Here is a 16,294-nt window from a genome sequence, read left to right as displayed (position 1 = left end):
TTTCTTTAGGAAGTGCTTGATATAGCAAGGCAACTCCTTGTAGAACTTGGGCAAAACAATGATTCTGAAATTGAAGAAAGTAAAGCAAAACTTGAACAGCTAAAGACTGTATTAGAAATGTAAGTGATTAATTTTCAGTCTGCATAGCAATGAAGTTTTGTTCTGCTGTTTTGACTTGTTTGACCAGGTATTGCTTGGCTTGCAAGGATTGTCGAATATGTAATGATGTATTAATTGAAGCACAGGTGTTATCAACAGAGAATGTGACCTTTGACATACAAAGAACTGGGCCATCTCTCTGTTTTTTCTCCTTATCTTTTTAATTGAATTTTTCCTGCACTATATAGTGTCTCAGTGTACTTTCTACATGAAAAACTTGGGGGTTTGATCTCAAATTTTATACTTTGTGTGTTTTTAAAATGGAAGTATTTGAGTACAGGGTCTGCTCCTTGCAGTGTGTGACATAATGAAGTCTGATAGAGCCAGTAAGAAGTTTCTCCGTGTGTACTGTCTGCTTACAGTGAACTTAGAGCATATCAAATAAATAAGGCATTGTATATTAAGCCTGAATTATGTAATAACAAAAAAAAAAAAAAGCAAAGAAAAACCTATGGCTTTAAGGTTTGTTAAACATCTGGGGTCTCAGAACTCTAAATGGTAGTAGATAACATTAATTTAAAAAAAATCAGGGCAAAGACACTTACTGAAATTTATGACAACTGTTTGAAATGCTCAGTTCTGCTTGAGAACTTAGTTGTGTAACAGATAGTAGCCATCTACACTGCCAGATCAGATTCTGGATACTGATAGCCACTGTAGTTGTGGAACTGAATAGATAAGTTAGTCATGCAATCTGCAAATGTTGTGGGTTTTTTCCAGATTTATTTCCATGTTGTAAAAAAAAGTAGTAGACAGTATTGCTAAATGTTTCAGTATAGAATGGTTGATACTTCTATAGACATTCTGTGCTTGTTGAATTAGGTTTGTTCTAAGCACTGCCTCAATAAATGGTGATCAAATACACAAATCAGTGACCAGCATAGATTTATTAGATCCTGTTACAGGAGCATAGCAGGTTTGGAGGAAAATATTTAAAATACTCCTCTCCTTCTTCCCCTCTCACTTTCCCCTGTTCTTACTTCAGGTATGGGCATTTTTCAGGCATAAACCGCAAAGTTCAGCTAACATATCTTCCTCATGGTTGCCCAAAGACTTCCAGTGAAGAGGAAGGTATTGTATTACTTTTGCACCTAATCACTTAATATGTGTATTTAAATAGTCATGGCCTTGATAACATGTCTTGATGTTAAGAAGAAGGAATATGTTGTTTTGAATGAATGTTTGTATTGTTGGCAGATATTCAGAGTCTCTTAATCTGCTGAATTGTAAAAAGCTATGTAGTAAATTTGTATTAACAGAGCTTTTTTGTAACAGAAAAGTGGGGTGAAAAGAAGCTTCAGTGATTCACCAAAAACAGTGGTTTTGGGGACAGTATAAGAAAATTGGACTCAACATTTACTGCCGTCTTTAGAATTTTCATAAGCTTTTCTGGTCTTTGACCCTTGGTTATTAACTGAAATAACTGTAGGGTATTTAGCATCTAATTTGGTTTAATTTTTCTGTCTCGGTTTACTTCAGAATTCATGCTACATATTCTTGACTTAAATTTTCTCTGTAGTTTAACTACTTCAGGTTTCTCTGTTTAGGTATCTATTTAGTTCCCCAGTTCAGTATTTTCTTAATGTTAGAATGTTACTAAGGTTTCATAATGTTGAAGAGATTCTTTACTGAAGCCCTGCGTAATCCAAATATTTTTGTTCATTTGCAAAAAAAAAAAAAAGAAATGTAGAATATACTCCACTACTAAACTCCTTTCTCTGTGTACAATTAGATAATAGAAGAAATGAGCCATCCCTGCTTCTGGTTCTGAAATGGGGAGGAGAATTGACTCCTGCAGGCAGGGTTCAAGCAGAGGAGCTTGGAAGGGCTTTCAGGTGTATGTATCCAGGTGGACAAGGTAAAAAAAATTGAAAAAGTGTTCAATGGCATAAATCCCTTTTGAAGTTAATTAAGTATAAAATGAGAGTTTGAGCAAAATGTTTGTTTGCTAGGAGATTATGCTGGATTTCCTGGATGTGGTTTACTTAGATTACATAGCACTTACCGACACGATCTCAAAATCTACGCTTCTGATGAAGGACGAGTTCAGATGACTGCAGCAGCTTTTGCTAAGGTACAATGTGAAGTTGTATTTTCAATTGTAAAAATTCTGATGTTCTCAAGTTTGTTTTTTGAAAACTGGGGAGATTTGTGGTTTATTAGAGTCCCCATTATATAATGAGGCTGTGTTTTACCCAAAATGCATTTTCAAAGAGTATTTATTTCAGTGACAAAAAGTATCCAATTCATATGCCAAGTATTTGAAGTTCTTTGAGCAGATGCAGACAGGTTTTAATTATCCAGCCCTAGCAATATACCTTAGTCCTTTCCAGTAACAACCTCCAGAATCGTACAATGCTTTGGGCTGGAAGGGACCTTAAAGACCATCTAGTTCCAACCCCACTGCCATGGGCAAGGACACCTTCCACTGGACCAGGTTGCTCAAAACCACATCCAACCTGGACTTGAACACTTCAGGGAAGGGGCATCCACAGCTTCTCTGGGCAACCTGTTCCAGTGTCTTGCCACCCTCACAGTAAATAATTTCTTCCTAATAATGAATCTAAATCTACCCTCTTTCAGTTTAAAACCATTACTCCTTGTCCTATCACTACACTCCCTGGTAAAGTATCCCTCCCTATCTTTCCTGTAGGCCCTCTTCAAGTACTGGGAGACTGCTATAAGGTCTGTCCAGAGTCTTCTCTAGGCTAAAAACCCCAAATTCTCAGCCTGTCCTCATAGGGAAGGTGCTCCAGCCCCTGGTCATCTTCGTGACTCTCCTCTGGACCCCCTCGAGAAGGTCCATGTCTTTCTTTTACTGTGGGCCCTGGAGCTGAACACAGTGCTCCAGGTTGGGTCTCATGAGAGTGGAAAGAGGGGAACAATTACTTCCCTCAACACGCTGACCACACTTGATGCAGCCCAGGATGAGATTGGCAATGTTTTTATTCTGCACCTTGCTTATTTGTTTAGGGCTTACTCTCCTCAAATTTTTTCAGATTTCTGTGGCAGACTCTGTATGTGTGTTGGTTAAAGCACAGATACTGGAATAGATTTGAGGTAATGTAATCATTTTACATGAGCAAAAATTGCTTATTTGGACCAAAAGATTTTGAGTACAAAAGGCAACACATCACTGAAACCAGGTTCATTAATTTCTAACTTTAAAGAGGAAATTAGAGGGTTTGACACTATTAGAAATGTGGAATTAATAAACCGCTTTGCATATATTTTAATGGGAAATTGTACAGACCATACGTTCATGCTTTTTTTCGAATTCATAGAAGTAGTTTCTTAAAGTTCTTGCAAGAGGCTTTTTACTTTGGGCCTGTCAGAATCAATATCTAATAAGTAAGATGCGATAGCAGTACTGCATCTTGGCACTTCATAGAAATATTTTTTTACGCATATTTTTTGAGGTGAAATTACAAAAATTTTGTGGTGATATTTAAAAAGCATGCATTTTTTTTCATTACAAATGTGGATTCATAGCAACTATTAATATAAAACACAGAATTCAGAACTTCCTATAATAACTTGCCAAATATTCGTTTACCCCTCTTCATGCTAGGCAGATTCCTCTTTTGCTCCTCCTCCTACTACTGAGTAGCCCTTTGCAGGCTTAGTACTTCCACTTGTTAATAATTAACTAATTTCCTCATTTCAGTGATACAGATCTTTTAATTGTGTGAGAGGACACAGTACAAGTGTTCCATAAATACTTCTTAGGTGAATGAGTTACAGTAATCATACAGAATCATAGACAGGTTTAGGTTTCAAGGGGACTCAGTATGACATCCAGTCCAACTCCACACATCACAAGGCCAGTTTGGATGAGGTTGCTCAGAACCTCATCAAGTCAAGTTCTGAGTATCTCCAGGAATGGAGATTCCACAATCTCTCTAGGTTTTTAATACCATCAGTCATTTTCAGGTTGTTTCTCTGTTCCTCCCAAGTAGCCCATCCCTGCTTCCACCTTCTGTGCATTCCTTTTATATCCATGCTGACCTTCAGTGTGACTTCCCATACATCAGAGTGGACTGCTCTTGTGCTTTGAAGAGGTTGTCTTTGGAGATCATTCAGCTGTCCCAGACACCTTTGTCCTCCAGGACACCCTCCATAGAATTCCATGAACAAGCTGAAGTCTGCTTATTTGAAGTCCAGGGCTCTAATGCAATTATTTCTCGTTTACTGCTCCAAGAATCTGTCATAATATCAGGTTTCAGTTACCAAGGCTGCCGATGACCTCCACATTCCTGACACTTCTGAATAACAGGTCCAGAGGAATGCCTCTGCTTAACTGTCCATCAGTAACATGTGTCAAAGAATTGTCCTGGGTGTTTTCCAGAAATCTGGATTGCTTGTCCCCTGCAATGTTACCCATGCATGAGGTACCCAGAGCAAAGGGTACCTATGAAAAACAGAGCCTGCAGTCAGGAGGCTTTCTCCAGTTGTGTTAACAAGCCTTCATCTATTTCCTAAATCAGGTGGTCTGTAGCAGAGGCCCACCATGATGTTGCCCTGTGCTTGTTTGTCCTCTGATTCTTAAAAATAAGATCTCAACTTGATTGTCACTGGTTTGAAAGCAAAAGTCCCAGTGTTCAAGCTACTCCTTTATATAGAGCCCAAATCTGCCTCCTTGCCTTCCTGGCTTCCAAAAGGCCCTGTATCTAGCTATGGGAAAGCTCCGTTCATGTGAAGTATTCCAACACATCTCTGTAATCTGAATAAATGCAAAGCTCTATAAGTGTTAAGACTTTTAATTTCTTGTGTTTGTTTCCATGCTGCATGTGTTGATGCAGAATTATTTCAGCAATAATGGTCAACAAGGAGACACACACCCACCCCTTTCCTTCCTTATCCCAGAGCCCTTCTGTTACCAGGAAAGGCACAGAAGTTTCTGGCCCTCTCTGTTTTGGAAGTCTGTTCACCTGTTGTTCAATGGTAGCTTTTGATTATCCTTCTGTGCTACACAGGGTTTGGACTTTTGCCTCAGTAGGGTCTCTGCAAAGACCCTGTCTATCTCCCATTTGTCCTCCCAGATGTTCCTTGGTTTGCTAATTTTTTCTGTAGCTGCTATCTAGTGATTCAGTGCCCCGAGAAAAGCATGTCCCCCACAAGTCAGGCTGCTGTTGCTGCCAGCCTCAGGGAGAAGGCATGGTGCACTCCCTGCAACCCAAGACCTCAACAGCTGTGGCCTCCAAGGAGCAGTGCTGGCACTACTGAGATGCTAGGGTCACTTCAGCTGGTGCTGGGGACCATGCTTTATGACTTGTCACCATCACTGTTGCAGCAACTGTAGCAATGCTGCACACCAAGTCAATGTTTTGGGGGCCATTTCTGTGTAAATATCTGTATTGTCTGCCAAGTCCCTGTTTATCTAACAGGCAAGTGATAAAATCTCGAATTTAAATTAGTGTTTGGAGTGGGGTTTTTTAAGATGCTCATATTCTCATCCTTGTTTGCCTGGTTAATTGTATTATTTGTTTCAGGGACTACTGGCCTTAGAGGGAGAACTGACTCCTATTCTTGTCCAGATGGTGAAAAGTGCTAATATGAATGGTCTTTTGGACAGTGACAGTGATTCTTTAAGCAGCTGTCAGCATCGCGTTAAAGCAAGACTCCATGAAATTCTCCAGCGAGACAGAGAATTTACTGCTGATGACTATGATAAGGTTAGCATATGATTGGTTTCCTATGAAATGAAATAAATATCCCCACACATTCTTGTGTAGAAGTAATGAGCAGTGATTTTTATGTATCTATTTTGAAAAACTATTTATGTGCTTGCTAACAGTTTGAACTGCAAAGGAAACTCCACTAAATGTCATAGTAGATATTTTGAACTATCTTGCAATTTAAGTACTCGGAATAGCTACAGACTTCGAAATAGGAGTATATAGGGGATAGGGACCTCATGCGTAGGTCTTTTTCACTGTTCCATTAAAAAAAATTTAATTATTAATGAACTGAAACTGTATTGTTTACACTTTCTGTTATCTTTACTTTGGCAGTGGGTGGTATTACAAAATGTGCTGCCTGCCTACTGCAGCTGTTTTAATGTTTAATCTGCTACAAGGCTTTTTGTTTTAATTTTAAGAATGCTAAGACACTGAAAACCAGTAGTTTCCAATCAGTGAAAGAAAATGTCTCATTAACATGCTAAATTAGTACACATTAACATAGTTTATGCTGACTTAGTACAGAATAACATGATTGTTCCTGGTTTTAAATGTAAGTAATGTTTGTTACTGTTAAGACACTTCTCATTCAATTGCACTTACTCTGTCTGGTATAACAACTAAATACAAGTCCTCAAATGATGTTTAAGCTAAAATGCTATTTTTGAAAAGGTATTGAGAGCAAATGATTGAAAAATAATTTTATTACACTGTATGATCCACTTCACGTGGATTTTTTTTTTTAAACAGTAATTAAAAGTACCATCCAAACCACTGCTAGCAGTGGATTCAGCAGTACTTGGGGGGAAAAAGCGAGACGGTACAAGGTCTCAAGGATTTATTCATTTTCCCCCATTTTACTAGACAGTCACTGACAATAACTAACCTTTGGGATTGTAAAGTGACAATAACTCTTCTGGTTTGGATATTTTCGGGGGTTTTTTAACTTACTTGCTACTTGGGAAAACAATCTGTATGGTTTTTTTCTGTGCCAGAGCACCTTTCCTATCACTTTACTTGGTCATAATAGGGAGGTAGGAACTGCTTACTCTTAGACAAAGGCTAAAACAGGGGTCCTCAAACTACGGCGCGCGGGCTGCATAGGCCCCCCAGGGTCCTCAATCTGGCCCCCGGTATTTACAGACCCCCCCTGCCCCCACCGCCAGGGGTTGGGGGGGGAAACCAAGCAGCTGCAGATGGCTGCCTGCCACTGCATCCGCGCCGGCCCCTGGTTAAAAAGTGTGAGGACCCCTGGGCTAAAAAATCTAAATTATCCTATGCATTTGAGGAAACTGGGGAAAGTGCAAATAGATATGTGAAATGTATGTCAATTGTTGTTTGATATCGTAATTTGCTTATGTTGTTGTTTAACCCTAGCCAGCAGCTAAGCACCACACAGCCACTCACTCACTCTCCCGGGTGGGATGGGAAACAGAATTGGAAGAGTTAAAGTGAGAAAACTTGTGCATTGAGATATAGACAGTTTAATAAGTAAAGCAAAAGCCACGCATGCAAGCAAAGCAAAACAAGTTCGTTCACTGCTTTCCGTTGTCAGGCAGGTATTCAGCCATCTCCAGGAGAGTTTATGTGCTGAGAATGATGTCATGTGATAAGGAATATCCCTTTAGTCAGTTGGGGTCAGCTGTCCTGGCTGCGTCTCCTCCCAGTTTCTTGTGCCCCCCAGCCTACTCACTGGTGGGGCAGAGTGAGAAGCTGAGAAGTCTCTGACTTAGTGTAAACACTGCTTAAAAAGAACTAAAACATCTGTGTATTACCAACACTGTTTTCAGCACAGAACCAAAACACAGCACTATACCAGCTACTAGAAAGAGAACTAAGTCTATCCTGGCCAAAAGCAGGAGAGCTTCCTTTGGATAGTGCAGACTTCTCTGAAAAAATGAGGCTGAGTCTCACTTACATGGATATTGACTGTATTGTTTTAGTGACACTCAACTTGATGGTGACAATTTGTAGCTTCTACAATTTCTAAGTCAGCTCTTAAGGACATCTTGTGTGTTCTTGATATATGTGCATTTAAAGGGTTTCTTTTTGTTTGTGTTTGTGTGCTGCAGTCCTATAGAAACAAAAACCTAAACCAGGAAGAGACAAACTTTTTTTCAGGTATCAGTTACTGTTGCAAATCTGGTTCTTCCTTCCAGTTATGCTAAATAAAATTTTTGTGATGTGTGTAGCCTAATGATGACATTTCTTACAGAATTTTTTGTAAGCTTTTGAATACAGTAGTTACTTGAAAGGAAGTTCTGGAAAGTAGCTAAATATGTTCAAAGTTTTCACTGTCTTTCCAGTTTTCCTTTCTTGGAACAAAAAGAGAGTTTTAGGACTCCTGATACTAGTCGTTTTTACTGTACAGAATTAGTTACCCTATGAATTTCTTGTCACCTCTGAACCTCTAGTAAATCTTACTACCTTTTGATGTATTTTCTTTTCTTAATGCCTCAAATAGAGTAGATAATTGAGAAGTGGTTTCAAAACTTAATACCACCCTGCTTGAATGTTTTTCCTCCAATACCTCCCCAGTTCTTTCAAATCTAGTCAGTTTATTTGGATAATGTTGTGTTTATCTCAAATTGCAGCTTACTCCATCTGGAAGCATCTCATTGATAAAATCAATGCAGGTTATTAAAAATCCTGTAAAGACATGTGACAAGGTCTATTCCTTGATCCAGAGCTTGACTTCTCAGATCAGGCAAAGAATGGAAGATCCAAAGTCTGCAGGTACTTAAAACATTTTTGTAGTTCTATTTAGTTCCTCTTGTTTACATCTGAGAGAGAATTGTAACATAACTTCATTAAATACGCTTTTAGCAGAACTTGAATTGAGTTAAGGATTTTCACAGTCTGTTTCCACATGCATAATTTTAAAGTAAAAAGCAGGAGAAACTCATGGTCGTATTACAGGTAAAAGCTTTTTGATGTTCTGAAGTTCAGGGTAGTCCTCAAACGTTTGCATAAATTGTTGTCTTAGTTATTTGAAACTCAGCAGTCCACAAAGGTAAGAAGAAAAGCAGATGGTACTAAAGCTAAGTTACATACGTACATCTTTATATTTAAGAATCTTTGGTGAAGATCTGTTGCTTGCTGTAAGATGTGCAGTAGTAATGCATACAGTGATGTTCAGTATTAATGATGGTGAACCAGTGGTGCAGGAAGACTGGAGCATGAAGTGACCACAGTGGTTTTTTGATACTAACTAAATACTGTAATATTTGCTCTCAGTGTTGCCTGCAGTGTATAGTATGCAAACAGCTTCTGTCCTAAGATTGAGCAGTACAAGTGTCACCTGTGCATGGTCTTGGTGGGTTTTGTCTATTGAGTCTAATCCGATGTCCTGGGATGGGGATAATCCATCCTTTCTACCAGTTTCTTGGGTCTTGCTGTTGACACATGCAGGAAAGAGACAAATAAGGTGTGTGGTCTGTTCTGAAACAGAGATGATGTCCTGCTCCTTTTCCTGCCTCCTAGAATTTTCCTACAGCTTTTTTTGTTGTTGTTGCTTTTGTTGCTTTTTTGATCTGTGCTGTGGATGCCTTATTCTTGGTGCTGTAGCTTTGTTTAAAGGGCTGGCGGTGCATTTCTGCAGTGAAGCTTTAAACGAGCTTAATGTAGCTATGTAGCTGTGATGCTTTCAGCAGTAAAATTTACCATATGCACATCTGTTCCCTCTAAGAAGTAACGCAGTTAACTTATTTGATCCCTTTTATCCCTCTGTATTCAACTGTTACTACCATACAATTAAAATTTCCTTTTTGTTACTTGGATGGTCTTGATTACTTATGGAGATACGTGTCTATCCAGATATTCAGCTGTACCACAGTGAAACCCTTGAACTGATGCTGCGTAGGTGGGCCAAGCTGGAAAAAGACTTTAAAACAAAAAATGGAAGATACGATATTAGCAAAATTCCTGATATTTACGACTGTATAAAATATGATGTGCAGCACAATGGCTCCTTAAAATTAGAAAACACAATGGAATTATACAGGCTTTCAAAGGCTTTAGCTGACATTGTGATCCCTCAGGTAAGCATTTTCAGTTATTATATACAATAACTGCTTTTTCAAATTTAATGAAAACATGTACTCTGTCTTTCCTATTGAAGTCTTCTGTATTTTGCAGTAATAGAAGTCTTTAACGTTACTTATTTTCTAGTAGCAAGCTGATCATTTTTTGGTATGAAAAATTTGATTCATCAAACTGTGTTCAAAGAAAATCTTGGTAGCAACTTGAACTGTGTAACGTGTCTGCTTCCTTTACTGCAGTGTATTAAAAGTGGTTCATCTCAGCCATTCTTCACAGATTTAAGCGGTGCCTCTGTGCACAGCTGTGTATTCTGAAATGGCATTTAATTTCATTCTTTCTGCTTCCAAAAATTTCATTTTCCGGGTCTTTGCAAATTACATTGTTAATCCCCATCTAATTTCACTTGTCGTAAGCAATTTAAATTTTAAAAGACCTTTCTCCTGCTTCAGGCTGCTAACACTCCCTGATAAAAATGTATACATTAGGTTTCATAGAATTTCAGGCCAGAAAACAGTACAAGTTACACTTCCATATACCACTCAAGTTAGCTCTAAAATGTTACAGGCTGCAGGACGTGAAATTGTTTTGTGATAACAGGAAAGAACCAGATGAAAGCTTTCCCCAGGTGTCCCTGTGGCTACAGAGCACTGTTGTAAGGGAGGTGTTCTCCATATCGTATTCAGTGAGGGAAATTCTTTCTCTCCCCATTTCTCACAGTCCCTGACAGCAAGGAGGGCAAAACCAGCAATGATACTAAGTATGTGTAGTGTTATGTGGGCCTGTTAAGCTTAAATTTTTTACAGTGTTAGAGAAGAGCAGGTAAAATAGTGAAGGAAGAAACTTCCAACATATAGTGAAGGAAGAAAAACAAAGAAAGCTTGATAAGCCTACATAATGCAAAGGAAAAGTGCGCACTTTGCTTTCTTGGGTAACCAGAAGATCCATCATAATGATGAGAGTGCTTTTATATCACATGCAGCATAACCCATGAAGCTTCTGGAAGAGCAAATTTTTAAATACTGTAGATACTGTAACAGATACATTATTTTCTGGTTGTATTTAACGAACATTTTCAGTATTATTTGAGGAGAATAGGAGATCTGTGGGGTGGTTTATCCCAAATTAAGATAGACATATTAAGTAGGTAATGTGTCTGTTTCTTTAATGACTTAAAAAAAAAATAATTACATGAAATCAGGTGAGATGAAATGCATCATAGATATGTAAATGTGGGGTGGGGAGGAGGAATAGTTCCCTAGATGTTTTGCTTAAGGAAAAGAGCTTCATCATACCAGAAGGTGGATCCACTTTTGTGGTTTGACTAGTGAATTAAAAACTGTTTCTCTGTGTGAAATCAAACAGCAAAAAGGCAAACCACTTGTTACATGAAGAGACATCAGTAATCAAATGTAATAAAAACATTAAACGAAACAGTTTGCAACGAGAGCAAACTAATAGATGACTAATCAGCTTCAATATACAAGCTTTGAATTAGAAGGCATTTTCATTTTTAACTGAATTTTGAAAGTCACTTTGTTCTTACACAGGAGTATGGTATTTCTAAGGCTGAGAAACTAGAGATTGCCAAAGGTTACTGTACTCCCCTCGTTAGAAAAATCCGTTCTGACCTTCAGAGAACTCAAGATGATGATACTGTAAATAAGCTCCACCCTCTGTAAGTCTTTTATTTTTTTACATGGTTACATTAATTTCTGTAATACTTAATGGAAGTATTCCATAGCTTTCATATTTGGAATGTCCTACTAGCTCATAGTAATTTTATAAGTATTATTTGTTGACAGCTTTCTCTAAAATAGGCACACATCTCCTTATGGGATAGTAAGTGGGTTTTTTTTCTTTCAAGTTACTCCAGGGGTGTTATGTCCCCTGAACGCCATGTTCGTACACGGCTGTATTTCACCAGCGAGAGTCATGTCCACTCCCTGTTGTCCACCCTTCGTTATGGTGCCTTATGTGATGTAAGTTGAACACTTTTCCCGTTAAAGCTGTGATATTTTTAAAGGAACCAAAAGGACTCAATCTAACTAAGACTGTATTAATTGGAATCTTAATTTTCTTAAGTGACTTTGAAAACTACCACACTTTTAAACAATTGATTTCCTATTGTATATGCAAAGACATATTTCAAATTGCTGGTGTTCACATTGGTGGAAATCAGCACGCCCTTTGAAGTGATGCTGACTTCCATTGGTGTTATCAGCTGTATATGTTATGGTCTCAAAGAGGCTTTAAAAGGGCAGATAACCCATTCTTTTGTCTTACATTGCCACCTGTAATTCTTGTAACTCTCTTTCCTTCAAGTTATCATTTGGGGTTCTCTTGAATTTACTTTTGAACTGGCTGCTTATTTTTGACCATTGGCATATTGTCAAGACCTGCCTACCTGACCTGAAGAAGGCTCATGTCATGCGAAGTTTCTCCTGTTCAGTGGGTTCTCTTACTTTCCTACATTGTCATAGAATACCTTGAAGGAGGTGCGTTATTCTCCATCTGATTGGCTTTGAAACAAAGGACTAAAAAATACAAGATCTGTAGATTCAGAAATGACCTAACTGAGCTCTTGGAGAGGCTAAACGCAGCACTACAAAGCCTATGCAGCTGCTTCTAAGATAGAGCTGGATTAATATACTAACTTTCTAAGTGGTTGTATTGACGTGCTTTCTTCTGGTAATAGATGACTAAACTCACTGATGGCAAAAAGCATTTTTAATCCTAGACCTCTGTGACATATGCTACAGCAGATACATTCCTAGGTTTAGGCTGATAAACTTTTAAGTTTTCTTTGAAGTATTTTTTCTAGAGCATGAAAATAGGTGAATACTCATTTTAAATAGTTTGGGATGTGATGGTTGTATTTCATCTACATACTAGAAGCTTTCATTTACTCTGTTTGACTGGCAGAGCAATATCTAGAAACATTTTCCACAGTATACTAGCTGAACTGAGTTTATTGCAAGATTAACATTTGCCATCAGGAGAGTTTAAAATAGTGTCTCTGTCTACAAGACATATATCATCATTTGTGAAAGAACATGAAAGGTACATTGAAATAAAGTATGAAAAGTTCTGATCTCAACTTTTCATTCATTTGATAAGTCACTTTTTTTTTCTGGTTGTATCTGTTTTTTCCTTAGCTGTGAAAAGCTTTGTGCTTCTAGTCTGTATGTAAAATCCATGTAAATGGGGAAAAAGGGAAACTAACAGTCTTTTTAAAGAAAATCACTGGTTTTTATTTGTTGCTTTTCCCCTCTTCCCCCCCTCTTCATAAGGAATCAAAAGATGAACAATGGAAACGAGCTATGGATTATTTAAATGTTGTCAATGAACTGAATTACATGACACAGATTGTTATCATGCTTTATGAGGATCCAAACAAGGTATTTAAAATGGATAAATCTCTTCAGAAACAAGTCGTGCTAAGCTGTGTATTAAAGTATAAACCTACTTAATAATTTTCCTTCAGGAACTTTCTTCAGAAGAACGTTTTCATGTAGAGCTGCACTTTAGTCCAGGAGCCAAAGGCTGTGAGGAAGATAAAAATTTACCAGCTGGATATGGATACAGACCTGCCTCCAGAGAGGTAATAATTAGGCCTTTTCTTTAAAGCAGAAGTTCTGGATGCAGACATACCTAAAATAAACGCTGGCAATTTTTTTGGTAAAAAATACAAATGTGATTTTTGTCTTGGTAGAAAAATGTTTAGTAAAATATGGGCAGTCCCGATGCATTGTTCCATTTTGAATGGACACTGAGGTAATGGACACAAGTAATTTGGTCCTCCTATGGCTTTGCCAGAGCTTTTGCTAGAAATACGAAATACTCATTGTAAGAAAAGTGGTACCAACATCAGTATCACATCAATGATATCTGGCAACTCAGTTAAAGTAAGGCATTTTGGCATGTTTATGAACACTGATTGTTGAAGAAAGACTTACTTTTCAAAGAGGTATGGGTGGGTCTGTGGAGTTACCACCTCCTTTTTGAGAAATAAATGAAAGCTGAGCTTGACTGGAAATCTTCTATTGACTAGTGGGGCCAGCATTTTATTATATTACTATGCAGCCAGACCAATGTGGTTAATTAGAACCACACTATCATAATGTGGCAGGTTAGGAGCAAATACACATAGTCTAGAGCAATTTGTTCAGTAATACTTGATTTACATCTTGTATTTTTAACATCAGCTTGCTTTATGTTTTCACAGAAGATTTATTTAACAGCCACTTCTGTCTGCAAGTTGCAAGGTGTGCAGCTAAATTAAAAATTAATCATGTATTGTTTGTAGAATGAAGGCTCAAGGAAAACCTCTCACAGAAATGATAGTGATGAGGAGGCACACGCTCCTAAGAGAGATGAAGCAGATCGGTCAGTAGTGATGTTCAAGCCAATGGTTTCAGACCCAATTCACATACACAGAAAGTCACCCCTTCCAAGATCCAGGAAGATTGGTTCTGTTGAAGTAAGTGTTTATGTTCCAGATAATGTCTTTTCACAGAAAATGACTTTTGCTTACTTTTAACAAAACAAAACCAGATGTAATTCTGCTTTTGATTACACAGAACCAGTATGATGTTATGTCTCACAAAAGGGTTGCTCTTATTCTATGGGAAATCCTCCATGGCAGTAATTTTGTCTGAAGGAATTTTTTTTTCCTAAATGAATTATTATTTTGTGATAAGACTTATTTCCTTTTTTCTTTTTAAGACATTTTAGAAAAGCTGATACCTGAAAATGAAGATTTTTTCAATCTAAACCTACATCTTCAAACTAACTTACATTATTTTGTATTCACCCTTACAAGACAGCTGCTCTTGGGAATTAAACCTTCAGGGTGATCATGCTGAGAGGGAATGTTGGGATTGGGGGTGGTAGGGGAGGTACAGAAGGTGAGAGACATGTCTTCTGCTGTATTTGCTTTCACGTGGAGTGAAAGTAACTCCACTTGTCAAGCATTTGAAGGTAAGAGAATAAACTGGAAGCTTTTTTTTAAGTGGGTGGGGTTTGTGCTTCATTAATTCTTTAGATCACATCTTGAACAGTCTAGTCTCCTCCTGTCTTGAAGGCCATGACATGTAGGTGTGCTTCACAGACACAGCTTTAATGTCACGGGGGTTGCAGGATGCACGGCATTATCACTGATACCATTTCTGTGGTTGAGTGGCAAAGCTTCAGATGGTGCATAGTGGCACTTCTGTGATATTAATGCTAGGAGCAGACTAACAGCTTCTTATTGCCTCATTTTCAGTTGCTTAAAACCATCAGAAATGAAGATTCACACCAAAAGCTTTTCCTTTCATATCTGTGTTGGGAATGGGCTGTTTGTGTGCAATGAAAGTATTACAGATTTGCAAGTAACTTGGTTATTGGTAGTGTGGAGAGAAAAAGATGCATGGTTCCCTTCTATAAGGATATCTGTATAACTTCACATGACTTCCATAAATTAACAGAGATAATAAATGTCAATGTCTTACATTTTCTATTTCCAAGTTTTATCATAAACAAATGCTCACAACATCAGTATTTTTTTATTTTTAAAAGCTGTTTTCACTATGATCATGCAAACTCCCCTCCTAGTTATGAGTTCACATACACACAACTTAATAGTCTATTACTTCAAACTTTTAATCATTTTCATTGTTGTAAATTACATAGAAGTTACTTTCAAAAGGTATCAATAACATGAATAGCTAAATTTTGACTGTATAGCTTTATATTATGTTCAGATAGATGTGTTTTAGCATTCAGTGCTTGTTTATTTGCTGGAAGAAAATAGCTGATACAAAGAAAACATACACTATGAAAGGTTTTTGAAAAAATAAAATTGGAGGTTTCATCTGGCCTACTGAAATCTGCAAAACCAGTATTTGGAATATTTAAACCAAAAGGTATTTTGAAGTGTTTAAAGACAGTCATTACAACTTAAACTGCAACTGCCTTGAACCTTTTTGTTTTGGTTTGGTTTGTTTTCCTATAAGGGAATTTCTCTCTTCACCTGTGTCCATTTACTTGAAAGCACACTGTCAGGTGTGAGATTACATGGAAGTTTTAATCTGGGGCGTAGTCAGCAATTTTTGCAGAATAATTGCAACTGATTGAGTCATGAAAATAAAAAAAAAGCAGAGTTCTAACGGTAAAATGTGAAAGTAAGGCTCATTGGCGTTGAAAACCAAATTATGTATTGCTAAAAAACTTGATTGCTAATGATACGTAATGATGTAGGAAATGGGAGACTCTTAGCCTGACACTGTCCTCCCTTGAAGTCTTAATAGGTGTCCACCATCAGATAATTTTTAGGGCTTTTTTGAGGTTGGAAAACTATTACCAGTCAGGTTGGTGCTACTACCAGTGAGTCAGCTGTAAAGTCTGAAAAGCAGTTCTAAAAATGAAGAGTC

General features: G+C 37.7%; 1 protein-coding gene across 14 annotated transcripts in view; it reads left to right on the top strand.

The window, feature by feature from the left end:
- The window catches only part of PPIP5K2 (diphosphoinositol pentakisphosphate kinase 2), a 53,694-nt gene that overhangs the window by 24,240 nt on the left and 13,160 nt on the right, over window positions 1–16,294 (top strand). For all 14 annotated transcript variants that reach the window (XM_037373423.1, XM_037373424.1, XM_037373430.1 and 11 more), the window contains 12 exons: window positions 10–119; window positions 1,145–1,230; window positions 1,892–2,017; window positions 2,112–2,233; window positions 5,652–5,834; window positions 8,435–8,576; window positions 9,657–9,880; window positions 11,429–11,556; window positions 11,746–11,860; window positions 13,172–13,279; window positions 13,366–13,482; window positions 14,188–14,361. In XM_037373423.1, the coding sequence (XP_037229320.1) occupies window positions 10–119; window positions 1,145–1,230; window positions 1,892–2,017; window positions 2,112–2,233; window positions 5,652–5,834; window positions 8,435–8,576; window positions 9,657–9,880; window positions 11,429–11,556; window positions 11,746–11,860; window positions 13,172–13,279; window positions 13,366–13,482; window positions 14,188–14,361 (1,635 nt within the window). The remainder of the gene's footprint in view (window positions 1–9; window positions 120–1,144; window positions 1,231–1,891; window positions 2,018–2,111; window positions 2,234–5,651; window positions 5,835–8,434; window positions 8,577–9,656; window positions 9,881–11,428; window positions 11,557–11,745; window positions 11,861–13,171; window positions 13,280–13,365; window positions 13,483–14,187; window positions 14,362–16,294) is intronic.

This window comes from Falco rusticolus, chromosome Z (assembly GCF_015220075.1).
Source record: "Falco rusticolus isolate bFalRus1 chromosome Z, bFalRus1.pri, whole genome shotgun sequence".
In the NCBI taxonomy this organism is placed as follows: Eukaryota; Metazoa; Chordata; class Aves; order Falconiformes; family Falconidae; genus Falco; species Falco rusticolus.
Note: the sequence above shows the minus strand (reverse complement) of the source record. Positions and strands in the feature narration are given on the sequence as shown.